General features: G+C 40.1%; 1 protein-coding gene across 1 annotated transcript in view; it reads right to left on the bottom strand.

The window, feature by feature from the left end:
* Positions 1 to 19,769, bottom strand: part of LOC126095693 (uncharacterized) — a 97,664-nt gene that overhangs the window by 48,434 nt on the left and 29,461 nt on the right. The window contains exon 3 of the mRNA XM_049910446.1: positions 1,768 to 1,875. Coding sequence (XP_049766403.1) covers positions 1,768 to 1,875 — 108 coding nt within the window. The remainder of the gene's footprint in view (positions 1 to 1,767; positions 1,876 to 19,769) is intronic.

Genomic DNA, 19,769 nt, shown 5'->3' with positions numbered 1-19,769 from the left:
GATTTTTTAGTTATTTTCTAATGTATTACTGTTTGATATTTTTTGATGCTATCTGGCAATGCACTGTACAGAATTTTTGGTTTGTAAACAGCACTGTCCTGATATTTTGATTTTATGTGCACATCCCTATGATAGTCATCCCTGTTCCTTGTTTGATAATGGTGGATCTCACTATTCAAAGGTGAAACTTGATGGTTTTAACTAAGCATGTGCTTTCAAATATAAATATAGATGGTAAAGTCATGATTTATAATTTCTTAAACATACCTCTACATGGTACTCTGTAAGCAACATCACTTATTAATCTTAAAGCTTTCTTTTGGAGCTTAAAAGACTGCTTTGCAAAAGAGGTATTTCCCCAGAACACTATTCCATACTTCAGTAGACAATGCACATGTGCATAATAAGCACTTAACACTGTTTCGGTATTGCAGCAATCTTTAAGCACTCTTAATATGTAACAGTACTTGCGTAATTTTTTGTTAAGCATTTCTACATGGTTTTCCCATCTTAGATGCTCATCCACCCATAATCCTAAAAATTTTATGTGATTCTTTTGCTGAATTTGGCTATTCGATAATGTGAATTTTACATTTGTCCTATTTTTGTTCCTTATATGGTTGAAGTTCATACATACAGTTTTCTTGTCATTGACAACTAGACAGTTACCTTTAAACCATTTTTCTGCCACTTTTACTGTTTTGTTGATTTTTTGCTGCATCTCATAGTCATTCTTCCCTTTCATAATTAAGCTGGTATCATCAGCAAATAATATTGTCTCAGCTGTTGAAAACTGTTGAGGTAGGTCATTAATAAATATCAAGAATAACAATAGTCCCAATACTGAGCCCTGGGGCACACCATAATTAACTTTTTTTACCGAGCGAGGTGGCGCAGTGGTTAAACACTGGACTCGCATTCAGAAGGATGACGGTTCAATCCCGCGTCCGGCCAACCTGATTTAGGTTTTCCGTGATTTCCCTAAATCGCTCCAGGCAAATGCCGGGATGGCTCCTTTCAAAGGGCACGGCTGACTTCCTTCCCTGTCCTTCCCCAATCTGATGGACCGATGACCTTGCTGTCTGGTCTCCTTCCCCAAAAACAACCCAACAACCCTTATTAACTTTTTTATATTCAGATTGGTGCGAATATCCATCCTGAGAAATTTGTACCCTTTGTTTCCTTTCAGTTAAATATGACTTGAACCACTTGTGGGAAATACCATGGACACCATAATTATCCAGTTTTAACAGCAGCAGATTATGATTTATAAGATCGAACGCTTTGGAGAGGTCCATAAACAACACACAGATCAGTTCCTTGTTGTCAATAGCTTTGTAAACAAGTTTTAGGAAACTGAAGAGAGTTGTTTGTGTAGATTTGCCTTTTCTGAAACCATTCTGTGCATTTACAAGAATGTAACATGTTTCATTAATTTGTAATTTCATGGTATTTAATGTTACAAGAATGTAACATGTTTCATTAATTTGTAATTTCATGGTATTTAATGTTCACAAAGTCAGCCAATACAGATACAGAATTTTGCCACTCAAATTGCTGCAGCCTGGTACTGTGTTATATTGAAAGTTAATATCTGTGTGAACAGTACTATTATATGGAGCCTGTATAAAATTTTTTTGACTTTTTCTATCAAAATAAATAACACTAAAAAACTAGTGAATAAACATTATATAATATGCTATCTTTTCACATGTTAATCAATATGTATTCCAGGTTGAGCAAATGGTTTTATGTTTTTAAACTTACTTGAACTGTAGGATTCTGCAGGATCCATGGCACCAGAGAATCTTGGTGTTTTTTTCCTTGCTTCCCAGTATTTTCGGGTGCTCCTTGTTGGATGAAGAAATTGCTGATCTGTTAATGAATGTTGCTTAAAGTGATTTACTTTCATTTGTGGTAGCATCGTTTGCAGATTATGATATGAAGGTAAATAATCACTGTGCTTATTGAGGGCTGATAAAAGAACAATCTGAATTTGAGAAGATTTTAAAATCTGCTCTGAATTTGTGAACAACATTTTCTTTGTTTCTTCCATATTACTTAACAATCAGATTTTTGATGAAGTATTAACCATTACACATCTGTCATTTATCTGATTCTTATGGCCTTTCTATATCTGATCAGTTGCATACACAGTCTTTAATATCCCCCCATAAATCATGACATAGATTGACACTTTCTGTTTAAATCACTTATATCATTAATAAATTGTTGATGGTGTACAGCAACCAGCCACACATTGGTTTTAGGTTATTTTATTAAAAAAGCATTTTGAATAAAGTAGCCTAAAACCAATGTGTGGCTGCTTGCTATATACCATTGTAACACTTTATTTCATATAACAGCCATGGTCTCCAAGCATGTCTTTATCTGACAAAATAGCATTAACTTATATCTTTATTTAATACTAGAAATTACAGGATGAAAACAACAAACAAAATAAGGAAAGGCAGCCACTCATCAAAAGTTGAGTGATGTGTGGCACATGGGCACAAATAATGGCATAAAGACAACACTAGATTTCACTTATAATCATATGCAGAAAGTGACACTAGTAAATTCACTAAGTGTGAAAAAGGTGAGATAAAGACAGAAACATTTTATAAAAATAACTGTGTTTCTCTAAATATATTAAGGTACTCATTAGTATCATTTAAAAATACAGAAAAGCAGACATGTTATTGCTATCTCATAAGCAAAATTGTCAGTTGCTGTTTCTGCCTTAAACTTCTCCTCCTTTACAGCACTAACAAACAGAAAAAAAAGAGACACTGACTTATTTGTAAACTATTACAAATTATTATGTGTATGCCATGATGAATCACTAGATACTGTACCAATGAACCTGATATAAACTACTGGCCATTAAAATTGCTACACCACGAAGATGACGTGTTACAGACACAAAATTTAACCGACAGGAAGAAGATGCTGTGATATGCAAATGATTAGCTTTTCAGAGCATTCACACAAGGTTGGCACCAGTGACGACACCTACAACATGCTGACATGAGGAAAGTTTCCAACACATTTCTCATACACAAACAGCAGTTGACCAGCGTTGCCTGGTGAAACATTGTTGTGATGCCTTGTGTAAGGAGGAGAAATGCATACCATCACATTTCCGATTTTGATAAAGGTTGGATTGTAGCCTATCGCGATTGCAGTTTATTGTATCGTGACATTGCTGCTTGCGTTGGTTGAGATCCAATGACTGTTAGCAGAATATGGAATCGGTGGGCTCAGGAGGGTAATACGGAATACTGTGCTGGATCCCAACGGCCTCATATCACCAGCAGTCGAGATGACAGGCATCTTATCTGCATGGCTGTAACGGATCGTGCAGCCACGTCTTGATCCCTGAGTCAACAGATGGGGACGTTTGCAAGACAACAACCATCTGCACGAACAGTTCGATGGCATTTGCAGCAGCATGGACTATCAGCTCGGAGACCATGGCTGGGATTACCCTCGATGCTGCATCACAGACAGAAGCACCTGCGATGGTGAGCTCAATCACGAACCTGGGTGCATGAATGGCAAAACATCATTTTTTCAGATGAATCCAGGTTCTGTTTACAGCATCATGATGGTCGCATCCGTGTCTGGCGACATCGCGGTGAATGCACATTGGAAGCATGTATTCGTCATCGTCTTTCTGGCATATCACCCGGCATGATGGTATGGGGTGCCATTGGTTACATGTCTCAGTCACCTCTTGTTCACACTGACGTCACTTTGAATAGCGGACATTACTTTTCAGATGTGTTACGATCCGTGGCTCTACACTTCATTCAATCCCTGCGAAACCCTACATTTCAGTAGGATAATGCATGACTGCATGTTGCAGGTGCTGTACAGGCCTTTCTGGATACAGAAAATGTTCGAATGCTGCCCTGGCCAGCACATTCTCCAGATCTCTCACCAATTGAAAACGTCTGGTCAATGGTGGTCGAGCAACTGGCTCGTCACAATACACCAGTCACTACTCTTGATGAACTGTGGTATCCTGTTAAAGCTTCATGGGCAGCTGTATCTGTACATGCCATCCAAGCTCTGTTTGACTCAATGCCCAGATGTATCAAGGCCGTTATTACGGCCAGAGGTGGTTGTTCTGGGTACTGATTTGTCAGGATCTACGCACCCAAATTGCATGAAAATATAATCACGTGTCAGTTGTAGTATAATATATTTGTCAAATGAATACCCGTTTATCATCTGAATTTCTTCTTGGTGTAGCAATTTTAATGGCCAGTAGTGTATGTTTTTTCAAACAATGGAAAATCCAGGATGGAATGTAACAATACCAGAAAAGGAAAGTTGCTACTCACCATATAGCGGAGATGCTGAGTCGTGATAGGCACAATAAAAAGATTCACACAATTAAAGCTTTTGGCCAGTAAGGCCTTTGTCAGCAGTAGACACACATACACACACGCACACACACACACTCACATAAATGCAACTTGCACACACATCTGCATTCTCAGAGAGCTGAGTGTTGCGTTTATGTGTGTGTGTGTGTGTGTGTGTGTGTGTGTGTGTGTGTGTGTGTGTGTCTGACAAAGGCCTTAATGGCCAAAAGCTTTAATTGTGTGAATCTTTTTATTGTGCCTATCCTGACTCAGCATCTCTGCTATATGGTGAGTAGCAACTTTCCTTTTCTGGTATTGATATATGTTTTTTGTTTGCTCCATCCATATCTGTATTTGACACTAAGCACACTGAGTATAAAGAAGCTTCATTTTACTATCAGAAGATAGCCTGAGAATACAGCTCCATGTTTTGATTGGATGTACAGATTTTTCAAGCTCTCACTCATATGGCAGGGGCGTATCCCATAAAGTCTTTGCCAGAGAGGGAGAGAAAAAGGCAGAGAGAGAGAGAGAGAGAGAGAGAGAGAGAGAGAGAGAGAGAGAGAGAAAGAGAGAGAGAGAGAGAGAGAGAGAGAGAGAGAGAGAGAGAGGGAGGGAGGGAGGGAGGGAGGGAGAGAATTAATCTCACCAAACAAACAAATAGAAAACTTCTGTGACTAACCTGCCTTTTACTTGACTAAGGTTTATATTTGGAGTACACACACTTCCTCTAAATTAAAATAAGGAATGGTTGTGCTCCAAAGAGTACAAGAAACATATAGTAATGTAATGCTGCCAGCTGTGGTGAATTTTATAGATGTTTTCATTTACATTCTGGGCAGCTGGAGACTACATGACAACTCTGATTCCTGCTCATTTGCTCTTACTCTTTCTTCGAGTATCCTTTCATTTTTTTCCTGTTGCCTCTCTTTTTCTTACAGACAACTTCATACTTGTTATCTTACTGTTTCTGCCTTGAAATCTTTCTAAATTTAACACTTTCATTCTGAAAATAACTGTTTCTGCTGCTTCTTCTGCTTTCATGTTGTGCATTTCTAAATCTTTTTTAACTTCTTCGATCCAACCTATTTCCCCAGAGATACCTGAAGACCTGTTTTGCCAGCTTATTGCCATTACTTCTATATAAATGTCCAAAAGATATAAGTCTGCATTTGTTAAAAGACTTCTCGCTGTACACCACAAGCTCAATGCTGTAATGCATTATTTTTGCATTTTTATTTTAAACATTTTTATTCCATATGCTCTTCCACTTTTCTGTTTCATTTTATTTATGGAAGATCTTTCTAATCTACTTTCTTGAATTATCTCTCCTAGTTACTTGAATTTTTGACCTCTATTTGACCAATGTCAATTTATAAAAATTGTGGTGCAGTTTTTATAGTAATGATAAACTTGGTTTTCTCTGTAGAGATTCTTAAACCTGCTCTACTGGCTATCTGCTTCGAGACATTGGCTTATATTTCTTCATCTTCTAGATTTTCAGATAGGCCAGCAAAATTGTCTGTAAATGCGAGGCAGTTTATGTCACTATACTATTTCTTTCTTACCACATTTATTGGTGATATTTGATTTTCTTTTGAGTTTTCATTCCAAATTCTTACCATTTTTTCTAATACACTGTTGAAGAGGACAGGAGGTTAGCTGTGACCATGTCCTACACCTGTATTTATTTTAAAGGGATTAATTCTAGAATTGAATAACAATATAAATTATGATAAATTGCAACTCACCACGTAGAGGAGGTGTTAAATGACATATAGGCACTTTTAAAAGTAGAGTGTTGGAAAATATTAGATTTTGGACAAAGTCCTTCATCAGATGAGAAATAAACATACACACTCATACATGCACAACTCACACATGCAGCGCCACTGTCATCTCTGGGTGCCACTGCACCACATACATGTACAACACACAAACGCATAGACACTGTCATCTCCGGGTGCTGCAGCATCACTGCAATGAATAGTGATCTCACCTGGAGTGGGTAGTGGTGGTACAGAAGAGACGTGGGGTGAGCTGGAGGAGGGACAGTAGGGTAGGGAGAAGGGGAGACACTGTAGTGCTGCCTGTGAGAGTGTGCAGAAATGTAGCAGGGACAGGAGGGGTGTACTGACAGGTGCACTATCGGGAGAGCTGTGCTGAGGAGTAAGAGAGATGCAGAAGAGAGAGAGAGAGAAAAGGTTATGTATATGAGTTGAGGGGACAGAAGGCATTTGTGATACTGAAATGTGAGCAAAGCTGATAGTGTTGGGAGGACTCCAGATGCCATATACTGTGAAGCAGTCACTTAAGTCAACCACATTGTGTTGCATGGCATGATCAGCAACTGGCTCATCCAGCTGTCTCTTGGGCAGTTTTTCGCAGTGACCATACATGAAGAAATCTTGTTAGTAGGCATGTGTGCACAAAGTACTGCACAGTGGTTACAACTAAGTTAATAGACTGCATGGCTGCTAACCGAGCGAGGTGGCGCAGTGGTCAGCACACTGGACTCGCATTCGGGAGGACGATGGTTCAATCCCGTCTCCAGCCATCCTGATTTAGGTTTTCCGTGATTTCCCTAAATCATTTCAGGCAAATGCCGGGATGGTTCATTTGAAAGGGCACGGCCAATTTCCTTCCCCATCCTTCCCTAACCCGAGCTTGCGCTCCGTCTCTAATGACCTCGTTGTCGAAGGGACGTTAAACAACACTAACCTAAACTGCATGGCTGCTAAGTCACCCTGCCTTTGATGGGGTAGGTGTAAGCAACCATTAGTATACCAACTTTGCTGCAATCAGTCTGAGGCATTGTATGTGGCCATGACCACTAACAAGCTGTCTGTCCCTATGGACAGCCCCCACCAAACTATGGCCAACAGACAACTATTTGTCCAGTTGCTGAGCATGCCATGCAACACAATGTGCTTGACTTAAATGACTGCTTCACAGCCCATGCCATCTGGTTTCCATCCACTGCCATCACCATCACCACCACCATGTTTCGGAGTTTGCAGGTGGGAATTCTTCCTGCAACACATACTTTATTCCCATAGTCTCCCCACCATCAACCTTCACTGGTCCCTGTTGCCCATCTGTTTCTATCCCATTCCCTGCTCCTTCTCCGTGTTTCTCTCCCCCCTCCCCCACCAAGCACAGTTTATCTTATGCTGTCCCTGTGCTGTCTCTGCACACTTCCACAGGCAGCCCTGAAGCATCTTCACCTATCCATACCCTGCCATCTCTCTTCTACCCACCCTACGCCTCTGCTATAAACTGCTACCAGCCACAGTCACTGGAAATGAAATTGGCAATACATATGTGAGTTGTGATTGTATGAATGTTCCAACAGTCTACTTTGAAAAGTACCTGTCTGCTGCTCAATGGCTTCTCTGTGTGGTGACAAGCAAACTATACTAACTCATATTGTTATTCTTACAGTAGAAAGAACATTATGGTTTAACATCCCTTTGACGTCAAGGTCATTAGGAGCAGAGAACAAGCTCAGAATTTTGCAAGAATGGGGAACCAGCCAGGAACCATTCTGGCATTTCTTTGGAGTGATTTAGAGAAATAATGGAAAACCTAAATCTGGATGGCCAGACACAGATTTGAGCTGTCATCCTCCCGAATGCAACTCCAGTGTGCCAATTACAGCAGTTTTTAGAGGAATTGGACATTTTTGAGAATGCCCCTGCAAGTATTACTTGGATTTGACCTGTTAATTCAGTTTTATTTTATTTATTTGTTCATCCACATAACTTTTGAGTCAACCACTAAAACAATTTGTCTCCTTGTCCACTACCAGACAATGCCACATTCTGTCTGGAAAACTGTGTGTCCGAATAGTTAATTTCTCTTCAAAGGAAAACCAATGGTCTCAGGTTCGAGTCCTTGTCCAGCAATTTTAATCTGCCAGGCAGTTTCATTTTATTTAAACATATCCACCTAAGAGATGGAGATCTAGTCCTTCAAACACATTGTTGTAAGATCATTAAAAGGATTGGATCTGGTTATTTGTGTATTTCAGTTGATATTCACAACATTCACAGTTAGGCCTAAACAAGAATGTTGAACATTTAAAAACAATACTAGAAATAAAAATGATTTGTGTACAGTATATGCATACTGACCTACAGTTCAGAGTAACAGCTAACCAATAACAATCAGACAAGAAATATATAAAATATAGTAAAAAAATATAGTAAAAAACATAGAAAAAGAGTTCATTACTGGCCACTCTTTCTATAATTTATCAGAATATTTGAGCTTGGTGATGCAGATTCTGGTTAATACTAATGATCATATTACAAAGTTTTTAACTCCACCAGAATATACCAGTTTTTCCAAATCAGTTGTTAGAGAGAGATACCAGAAGATCTTAGGTCACTGAAGGTTTTGGTGTTTACAGATGGGGATCCAGAGGGGGTGGAGATAGGGGAAGTTGTCATGGACTTAATGAATCCCACCCACAAAAACATATTTGAGTAGAAGAGTTTATATTTGTACATACAATACACTCTCCATTACCCACAGTAATTGGGGACTTGAAAACCATGGATAATTGAATTCCATGGATTACCTGCAATTGAAATACACAGTAATGTATTAAGGTTATTCAAAAACAAAAATTGATTACAATGTCATAATTAAAATCATGCAGCTAATGTTTATAATACATTTTACTTTAATCATCATTGTTTATGTGAAAATTCGATAGTTATAAAGGTTACAGGTGCAAGTCAGTTTCACATTACCTTACACTACTTTGAAACAAAATACAGTCCAGCACTTGAAATGGTCATGTAGTACACTGTTTAGTAAACTTGTGTTGTAATGTGAAATTATCACTCAACCACAACCACTCCTGGTTTAAGGAGTTTCATTGCATTGAAACAAGCGTTCAGTTCATAGTGCTGTGGAATGTGGGAAAAAACCGCAAATTGGCATTACTAAGAAGAAGAACAACACCAAAAATGCAACAGGAGCGTAATACACTCCTGGAAATGGAAAAAAGAACACATTGACACCGGTGTGTCAGACCCACCATACTTGCTCCGGACACTGCGAGAGGGCTGTACAAGCAATGATCACATGCACGGCACAGTGGACACACCAGGAACTGCGGTGTTGGCCGTCGAATGGCGCTAGCTGCACAGCATTTGTGCACCGCCGCCGTCAGTGTCAGCCAGTTTGCCGTGGCATACGGAGCTCCATCGCAGTCTTTAACACTGGTAGCATGCCGCGACAGTGTGGACGTGAACCGTATGTGCAGTTGACGGACTTTGAGCGAGGGCGTATAGTGGGCATGCGGGAGGCCGGGTGGACGTACCGCCGAATTGCTCAACACGTGGGGCGTGAGGTCTCCACAGTACATCGATGTTGTCACCAGTGGTCGGCGGAAGTTGCACGTGCCCGTCGACCTGGGACCGGACCGCAGCGACGCACGGATGCACGCCAAGACCGTAGGATCCTACACAGTGCCGTAGGGGACCGCACCGCCACTTCCCAGCAAATTAGGGACACTGTTGCTCCTGGGGTATCGGCGAGGACCATTCGCAACCGTCTCCATGAAGCTGGGCTACGGTCCCGCACACCGTTAGGCCATCTTCCGCTCACGCCCCAACATCGTGCAGCCCGCCTCCAGTCGTGTCACGACAGGCGTGAATGGAGGGACGAATGGAGACGTGTCGTCTTCAGCGATGAGAGTCACTTCTGCCTTGGTGCCAATGATGGTCGTATGCGTGTTTGGCGCCGTGCAGGTGAGCGCCACAATCAGGACTGCATACGACCGAGGCACACAGGGCCAACACCTGGCATCATGGTGTGGGGAGCGATCTCCTACACTGGCCGTACACCACTGGTGATCGTCGAGGGGACACTGAATAGTGCACGGTACATCCAAACCGTCATCGAACTCATCGTTCTACCATTCCTAGACCGACAAGGGAACTTGCTGTTCCAACAGGACAATGCACGTATCCCGTGCCACCCAACGTGCTCTAGAAGGTGTAAGTCAACCATCCTGGCCAGCAAGATCTCCATGGTAAACCACAGTAAGGGCTCAAATCTCTCTTATTTTATCTTCGTGGTCTTTTCACAATATATTCATAGGAGGAATATTTGACGAGGTTTTTGGACTGCAGCTGGATCATATTGACTTCCTGTTACAATATTTTGGCTGCTAACCGTCCAACCATCTTCAGGTGAGTGTACGCCACTGGAGACTGCAAGTTCCCGGCATTGGCTTTATAGCAAAAACTGGTGCAGAAATGCATGCACTTAGGTGGCCATCACAGGAGTGTCCTCTATTCCAATTTGCACTCTCTGCAAATACTGTTCTATCTGTGGTGCACAAGCGCATGCGTAAAGGTGAAATTACATGTCCACCCTCTGTTGGAGTGTGCACTCGTGTCACTAAAACCAGATGTCAGATGTCACCAGACATGTCATTATGAATAAACTGTTTTCTCTCGAAGAAACTAGAGGGATCACCAGGTCCCAAGCCTTGTCCAGTTGAAAGCCACCATCATGATTTATAAGATTTTGTGCTAGTTATATTTCCACAAATTCTTTAATTACTGAATCCCAAAAAGTTCTTGCTGGGGCCAAGATTTTTGTGGCAGAAATATTCATAGAGTCTCCTGTGGTAATAAAAGCTACGGCTGATTTACAGGATTGTGAAAGGCGAGTGTGGCACTCAAGTTCAATGCACCTTTCATGTACTGTGCGTGTCGTCTGACCTATGTAAGCTTTGTCACACTGTCAAGGAATTATGTAGAACCAGCCTTCTGCAGAACCAGATTGTCTTTTACCACAATGAGAAGGGTGGCCAGAAGATTACTTTAACTTGATGTTTCCTTAGGATCCTGCCTACTTTAGATGAAAGGTTGTTGACGTATGAAAGGAAGACCCTGGTCTTGAACAGCTGCTTATCTTCTTGATGTTGTGGGTGCTCATGTTTCTTCCTCTTTAGAGCTGTGCTAATCTGGTGTGGAGGGTAACCATTATCTTTGAACACCAACTGTAGATGTTGTAGCCCCTTTGTAAGGCTGTCTTCGTAGAACCAACATGAGCCTGGTGCACTAACATTCTAAGGATGCGGTAGTTTGTGAAGGGTGATGGCAAATCCATGATTGCTGGTAGAGGTCTGTATGTGTGGGCTTATGGAACACAGAATGTCCTAATGAGCCATCCACTCTCCCAGTAACCAAGCTGTCCAAAAATGGTAAACAACCATCCTTCTCTATTCCCATCATAAACTGAATGTTCTTGTTGATTGCATTCAGATGTTGCAAGAAACATGACAGTTCTTCTTCAGCATTGGGCCACACTAAGAAGCGTCATCCACATATTGTCAGAAGACTGTCTGTTTAAGTTCTGGCAAATCAAGTGCCCTTTCCTCAAAGTCTTCCATAAAAAAGTTTGATACCAAAACGGGGAGAGGACTGCCCATGGCAACAAGGTTGTCTGCTCATTGTTAAATAAAAAGTAGTTTGAGGAAAGGACATGATGAAAAAGTGTTGTTTTGTCAGCTGTGAACTTACTGCTGTTGAGTGACAATGAGTCCATAAGAGACGCCTTAGTGAAAAGTGAGATGACATTGGAGCTCACTAGTAGGTCAGTTTCACTGAGTTGAAGTGACTTCAGTCTATTGATAAAGTCAGCCAAGTTATGAAAATGACCTGCACTCTTCCCCACAAAATGTCTGAGTAGAGAGGTGAGATGTATACCAAATTACGCATGATCATATTACTGACAATTGGCCATATCCTAACTTCTTTTTTATGAATCTTCAGAAGACCATATAACCTGGGTAGCACAGAACTATGATGTCTTAGTCTTTTGGCCATTGTCCAACCATCTTCGGTCTCCAATGGTGGACACTCACCTGAAGATGGCTGGATGGTTAGCAGCTGAAATATTATGGCAAGAAGTCAACACGATCTGACTGCAATCCCGAAACCTCATTGAATATTCAGTACACCAGGAAAACTTCAAGAATCGTATCAGATAGCTCTTTGGGGTGGTGATGGCATTAAAAATTCAGAAGTTGGACAAGCTACACAATAAGCAAGCGAGATTGTTAAGTTCTGTGTTTTTTACTGAAGTGTCAGGACAATGGCCTTATTCCGAAGTTTGCCAGAGTGAGAAATTTTATCCAGACCACCACTGCAAATATTCATTACAGAAAATGTGAGCCTAGCACTAGTGAAAGAGAGCATCTGGTTTACTTGGTGTGAACTGATGCCATTTCGAAACAGTTGTTTCATCTGCATATGAAATTTGCATCCAGCCTGCCATCACTTTCCTAGGCATGGGTAGATGGGGTGACCTGGGCAGAATCAGACTGGGTTCATAAGGAGTCTACATCAGGACAATTTTCATAGATCAGTCACCTGTTAGCAATGTTACTGCAAGAAGACATTTTTTGATGCTCCATGGTCAATTCAACAGAAAAGGTTTTGGGCAACATAACACTGTCTGTGCTTGGCAAAGGCTTGAACTTCACCCCTACACTGAGAAACCTGCCGCTGACTGATTTTATTAGTGCTATTGAGGAAGCTGTTAGACCTCTTCCTAGCGATTCTGCAGAAGTAATAAGACATGAAACAAGTCATGCACTCACGAAAGCTCGACCTCAGAAGAGCAACATTTCTGCCATAGAAAGGGCCACACCAAGAAAGCTATGAGAAGATCCTCACACAGTGGTCTCACCAGTGGATAAGGGAAATGCCAACATGCTTTGCCACTTGAGGTTTATCAACAGAAGATTTATAACTTGCTGAATTAACCAATATATCAGAAGATTGACAAAAACTCCACAGCGAAAGTGGAAAGGAAAACATCAGCACTGTTGAATTCTTCTTCTATTCTGCAAAAAGTGGCCAAAAGACTAAGACCTCATTGTTCTGTGCCACCCATGTTATATGGTCTTCAGAAGATTCATAAAAAAGAAGTTCCGTTATGGCCGATTGTCAGTAATATGATCCCAGATACTTTACAGAAGTAACTGCTTCCAGTGATTGTTCTGCAATTGTGTAATCATACAATAAAGGATCTTTCTATTCACAATATGTTACATTTATTTATGTTGAGGGTTGACTGCCACTCCTTGCAGCAAGCATTGTTCCTCTGCAGGTCTTCCTGCATTTTGTGATAATTTTCTTAGCATTGTGACTTCTCTGTATATAACAGCATCAACTGCAAAAAGCCCCATGAAGCTTCTCACAATATCAAATATCAAGTCTGTGTATTTGGTGATAGTCATGCGAAGGGTGTGGCACAAATAATAAATGATCGGCAGTCCCAATTTAAAGTAACAGGCATTGTCAAACCTGGTGCTCCCCTTAATGAAACAGTAAATAACTGTGAAAACTTAGTTAAGACTGGAAAATGCTGTGTGCTAATAGCTGGAGCAAATGGCATATACAAAAATGAAAGCCACCTAGCGACAAGGGCACTTCAAACAATTCTAAAAAAGCTGTCAGATCTAAATTTAAAGGTTCTTGTTGTAAGTGTGCCACATAGACATGATCTAGTCAAGGAATCATGTGTAAACATAGAAATAAAGTCAACAAATAATAAATCTTGGAAGATCTGCTGTGCTTTTAAGTGTGCAGCTTTTGTGGATGCAAACAGCTCAGAGAGAAATCATTTCACGAGGCATGGACAGCACAGGAACTATTATCGAAAAAAAGATGATGGGTGGAAAGATACAAGAAGAAATAAGCTGTATATCAATAGAAAAGTTCCCTCAAATCCCACTCCAAATGAAGGCTGAAGCAGAAGTGAAAACCGTAACAAGAGCAACATTTGCTGAAGCACTAAAAACATCAACATCTGCTATAGTTAATATTAAAATGTCATCAGCTGCCACAGCTAGTGTGCACAATTAATCAGCATCATCCATTTCAAGTAGGAAAAGCAACAGAAACAAGAAACAGGATTTTTGGTATCCAGCCTTAATGAAAACTCCAAGTTAACAGTGTTAAACGAAAGGAGAAATACCATCGGTGCTCATTCCCCTGTTCTAAAGATTATAACTCTAAATGTGCAGTGCCTCAAGAACTAATATTGTGAACTCACAATAGCAGTAACACCCAACCTGATGTCTTGTGTATTACTGAACATTGGTGTAAGGACCATGAAATTAGTAGTGTTCATATTAATCCATTTAAACTGGCAAATCATTATAGTAGGAAAACTGGAAAAGATGGTGGAGTTGGTATTTACCTTAGACAAGAGTTAGAATTTAAAAAGAGATGTGAAGCAGAGAACTTAAGTATTGAAAAGTTCTTTGAAGCAGGTGCTGTCCAGCTATATGGCCTGATGAAAAAAGTCATAGTCATAACAGTGTATAGATCACCATGTGGAAACATAGAAGTATTTTTTGATAAATTAGAATTGTTGCTAAATACTTTTTACAAAAAAGAAACTGTGATTATTCTTTGCGGTGATTTCAATATTAATCATCTAGTTGTAAGTCAACAAAAAAGGCAATTTTTGGACATATTAAAGAGTTTCAACATGTCACCACACATAAACAATTCAACTAGAATAACAAACACCTCCAATAGCCTCATAGATAACATTTTCTCAAATATGTCAACAACTGACATAGAGGTAACAAACATAGATTTAGGATTGTCTGACCACACTGCTCTCACCATTGAAATCCCTTTAAGGTCCAAGGAAGATAAAGGTGTAAATAATGTTTACAAAAGAAACTTCTCTGTGGACAGCTGTCATCAGTTCATAAGTATCTTAGAAAATGAAAATTGGTAAGTTGTTAAGAAACAAACAAGTACAGATGAGGCATATAGTGTATTTGCATCGATTTATATGATGAACCTTGAGATGTGTTTCCCAAAGAAACTGACCAGAATCAAGTCTACTGGACACATAAAGTCAAGTTCTTGGATGACTTTTGGCATTAATAAATCATGTTGTTGTTGTTGTGGTCTTCAGCCCTGAGACTGGTTTGATGCAGCTCTCCATGCTACTCTATCCTGTGCAAGCTTCTTCATCTCCCAGTACCTACTGCAGCCTACATCCTTCTGAATCTGCTAAGTGTATTCATCTCTTGGTCTCCCTCTTCGATTTTTACCTTCCACGCTGCCCTCCAATACTAAATTGGTGATTACTCGATGTCTCAGAACATGTCCTACCAACCGATCCCTTCTTCTAGTCAAGTTGTGCCACAAACTCCTCTTCTCCAAAATTTTATTCAATACCTCCTCATTAGTTATGTGATCTACCCATCTAATCTTCAGCATTCTTCTGTAGCACCACATTTTGAAAACATCTATTCTCTTCTTGTCTAAACTATTTATCGTCCATGTTTCACTTCCATACATGGCTACACTCCATACAAATACTTTCAGAAATGACTTCCTGACACTTAAATCTATACTCGATGTTAACAAATTTTTCTTCTTCAGAAACGCTTTCCTTGCCATTGCCAGTCTACATTTTATGTCTTCTCTACTTCGACCATCATCAGTTATTTTGCTCCCCAAATAGCAAAACTCCTTTACTACTTTAAGTGTCTCATTTCCTAATCTAATTCCCTCAGCATCACCCGTTTTAATTCGACTACATTCCATTATCCTCATTTTTCTTTTGTTGATGTTCATCTTATACCCTCCTTTCAAGACACTGTCCTTTCCGTTCAACTGCTCTTCCAAGTCCTTTCCAGTCTCTGACAGAATTACAATGTCATCGACGAACCTCAGAGTTTTTATTTCTTCTCCATGGATTTTAATACCTACTCCGAACTTTTCTTTCGTTTCCTTTACCGCTTGCTCAATATACAGATTGAATAACATCGGAGATAGGCTACAACCCTGTCTCGCTCCCTTACCAACCACTGCTTCCCTTTCATAAACTTCGACTCTTATAACTGCCATTTGGTTTCTGTACAAATTGTAAATAGCCTTTCGCTCCCTGTATTTTACCCCTACCACCTTCAGAATTTGAAAGAGAGTATTCCAATCAACATGGTCAAAAGCTTTCTCTAAGTCTACAAACGTTAGAAACGTAGGTTTGCCTTTTCTTAATTTAGCTTCTAAAATAAGTCGTAGAGTCAGTATTGCCTCACGTGTTCCCATATTTCTATGGAATCCAAACTGATCTTCCCCGAGGTTGGCTTCTACCAGTTTTTCCATTCGTCTGTAAAGAATTCGCGTTAGTATTTTGCAGCTGTGACTTATTAAACTGATAGTTCGGTAATTTTCACATCTGTCAACACCTGCTTTCTTTGGGATTGGAATTATTATATTCTTCTTGAAGTCTGAGAGTATTTCGCCTGTCTCATACATCTTGCTCACCAGATGGTAGAGTTTTGTCAGAACTGGCTCTCCCAAGGCTGTCAGTAGTTCTAATGGAATGTTGTCTACTCCCGGAGCTTTGTTGCGACTCAGGTCTTTCAGTGTTCTGTCAAACTCTTCATGCAGTATCATATCTCCCATTTCATCTTCCTCTATATCCTCTTCCATTTCCATAATATTATCCTCAAGTACATCGCCCTTGTATAGAACCTCTATATACTCCTTCCACCTTTCTGCTTTCCCTTCTTTGCTTAGAACTGGGTTTCCATTTGAGCTCTTGATATTCATACAAGTGGTTCTCTTTTCTCCAAAGTACTCTTTAATTTTCCTGTAGGCAGTATCTATCTTACCCCTAGTGAGATAAGCCTCTACATCCTTACATTTGTCCTCTAGCCATGCCTGCTTAGCCATTTGGCACTTCCTGTTGATCTCATATATGAGACGTTTGTATTCCTTTTTGCCTGCTTCATTTACTGCATTTTTATATTTTCTTCTTTCGTCAAATAAATTCAATATTTATTCTGTCAATCAAAGATTTCTGCTAGCCCTCGTCTTTTTACCTACTTGATCCTCTGCTGTCATCACTACTTCATCCCTCAAAGCTACCCATTCTTCTTCTACTGTATTTCTTTCCCCCATTCTTGTCAATTGTTCCCTTATGCTCTCCATGAAACTCTGTACAACCTCTGGTTTAGTCAGTTTATCCAGGTCCCATCTCCTTAAATTCCCACCTTTTTTCAGTTTCTTCAGTTTCAATCTACAGTTCATAACCAATAGATTGTGGTCAGAGTCCACATCTGCCCCTGGAAATGTCTTACATGTTAAAACCTGGTTCCTAAATCTCTGTCTTAGCATTATATAATCTATCTGATGCCTTTTAGTATCTCCGGGATTCTTCCATGTATACAACCTTCTTTTATGATTCTTAAACCAAGTGTTAGCTATGATTAAGTTATGCTCTGTGCAAAATTCTAACAGACAGCTTCCTCTTTCATTTCTTAGCCCCAATCCATATTCACCTACTGTGTTTCCTTCTCTCCCTTTCCCTACTCTCGAATTCCAGTCACCCATGACTATTAAATTTTCGTGTCCCTTCACTACCTGAATAATTTCTTTTATCTCATCATACACTTCATCAATTTCTTCATCATCTGCAGAGCTAGTTGGCATATAAACTTGTGCTATTGTAGTAGGTGTGGGCTTCGTGTCTATCTTGGCCACAATAATGCGTTCACTATGCTGTTTATAGTAGCTTACCCGTACTCCTATTTTTTTTATTCATCATTAAACCTACTCCTGCATTACCCCTATTTGATTTTGTATTTATAACCCTGTATTCACCTGACCAAAAGTCCTGCCACCAAACTTCACTAATTCCCACTATACGTAACTTTAAGCTATCCATTTCCCTTTATAAATTTTCTAACCTACCTGCCGATTAAGGGATCTGACATTCCTCGCTCCGATCCACAGAATGCCAATTTTCTTTCTCCTGATAACAACGTCCTCCTGAGTAGTCCCCACCCATAGATCCGAATGGGGGCTATTTTACCTCCGGAATATTTTACCCAAGAGGACGCCATCATCATTTAATCATACAGTAAAGCTGCATGCCCTCGGGAAAAATTACGGCTGTAGTTTCGCCTTGCTTTCAGCCGTTCGCAGTACCAGCACAGCAAGGCCATTTTGGTTAGTGTTACAAGGCCAGATCAGTCAATCATCCAGACTGTTGCCCCTGCAACTACTGAAAAGGCTGCTGCTCCTCTTCAGGTACCACACGTTTGTCTGGCCTCTCAACAGATACCCCTCCGTTGTGGTTGCACCTACGGTACAGCTATCTGTATCATTGAGGCACGCAAGCCTCCCCACCAACGACAAGGTCCATGGTTCATGGGGGGAGAAATCATGTGAAAACATGAAAAAGCTCAATTTAGAGGTGAGGGAGTGTGCAGATACTGATTTTATAGAATATGTAAAAAGGTTTAGGAAAATATACTGAGTAATTGCAAATGCAAAGTTACTAAGTAATGACATAGAAATAAAACAGTCCAGAAATAAAACTAAAATAGCATGGGAAATTGTGAGAAAAGAAACCGGGGTACCTATCAAAGATAAGGAAATTATTCTAAAAGATGAGGAGAATAGAATGGTAGATAAATATGCCATGCCTAATTATATAAATAATTACTTTTTAAATATACTCCAGACATTAAGCAGGAATTTTGGGGAGCAGATTAAGATAGCAGCACCCAAGGCAGCCAGCCGTATGATGGCAGTCCCAACAAATGAAAAGGGAATTTTAAAAGTGATTAAAAGTCTGAAGTCCAAGATGTCAGCTGGAGTAGATGAGGTACCAATAATACCAGTAAAGAAAACAGCTAATCAAATAGCAAAACCATTGGTGTACATAGGAAACTTGTCAATGGCTGAGGGCATGTTTCCACAGAAACTGAATATTTCTAAAGTCATTCCTCTGTTGAAAAAGGGTGATAAGCTTAAAATAGAAAACTACAGACCTGATGTGAATCTTCAGGTTTTGGCGGCGCAAAGACTGTTCCATTAAGTTTCTTGTGGCTGCACACTCGAAACTTAATGGAACAACTACAGACCCGTCTCACTTCTCCCAACTTTCTCTAAGGTTTTAGAGATACTAATATATAGAGTCACACATTATCTTAATATCCACAATCTAATAAACAGTAATCAGCATGGATTTCAAGCTGGGAGAAGTACCGAAACAGCTGTACTGGAATACACAAAAGAAATAATCAGTAAATTGGAAGAGGGAAAAAGTGTAGTTGGGATAAATCTAGATTTGTCAAAAGCCTTTGACACTGTTGACCACAGCATACTTTTGGAAAAGCTTGAAGCTATAGGTATCAGAGGACCAGTAAAAAAGTGGGTGAGTCATATCTGGAAAAGAGGATGCAGGTGGTTGAAATTACAGCACCAAATATTAACCAAAAAAATTAAACTAAGATCAGATTCAAGGGAGGTCACAGTAGGAGTACCCCAAGGAAGTGTATTAGGCCCCTTGCTGTTCCTCATTTACATTAAT

The sequence above is a fragment of the Schistocerca cancellata genome, chromosome 8 (genome assembly GCF_023864275.1).
Source record: "Schistocerca cancellata isolate TAMUIC-IGC-003103 chromosome 8, iqSchCanc2.1, whole genome shotgun sequence".
Lineage (NCBI taxonomy): Eukaryota > Metazoa > Arthropoda > Insecta > Orthoptera > Acrididae > Schistocerca > Schistocerca cancellata.
Note: the sequence above shows the minus strand (reverse complement) of the source record. Positions and strands in the feature narration are given on the sequence as shown.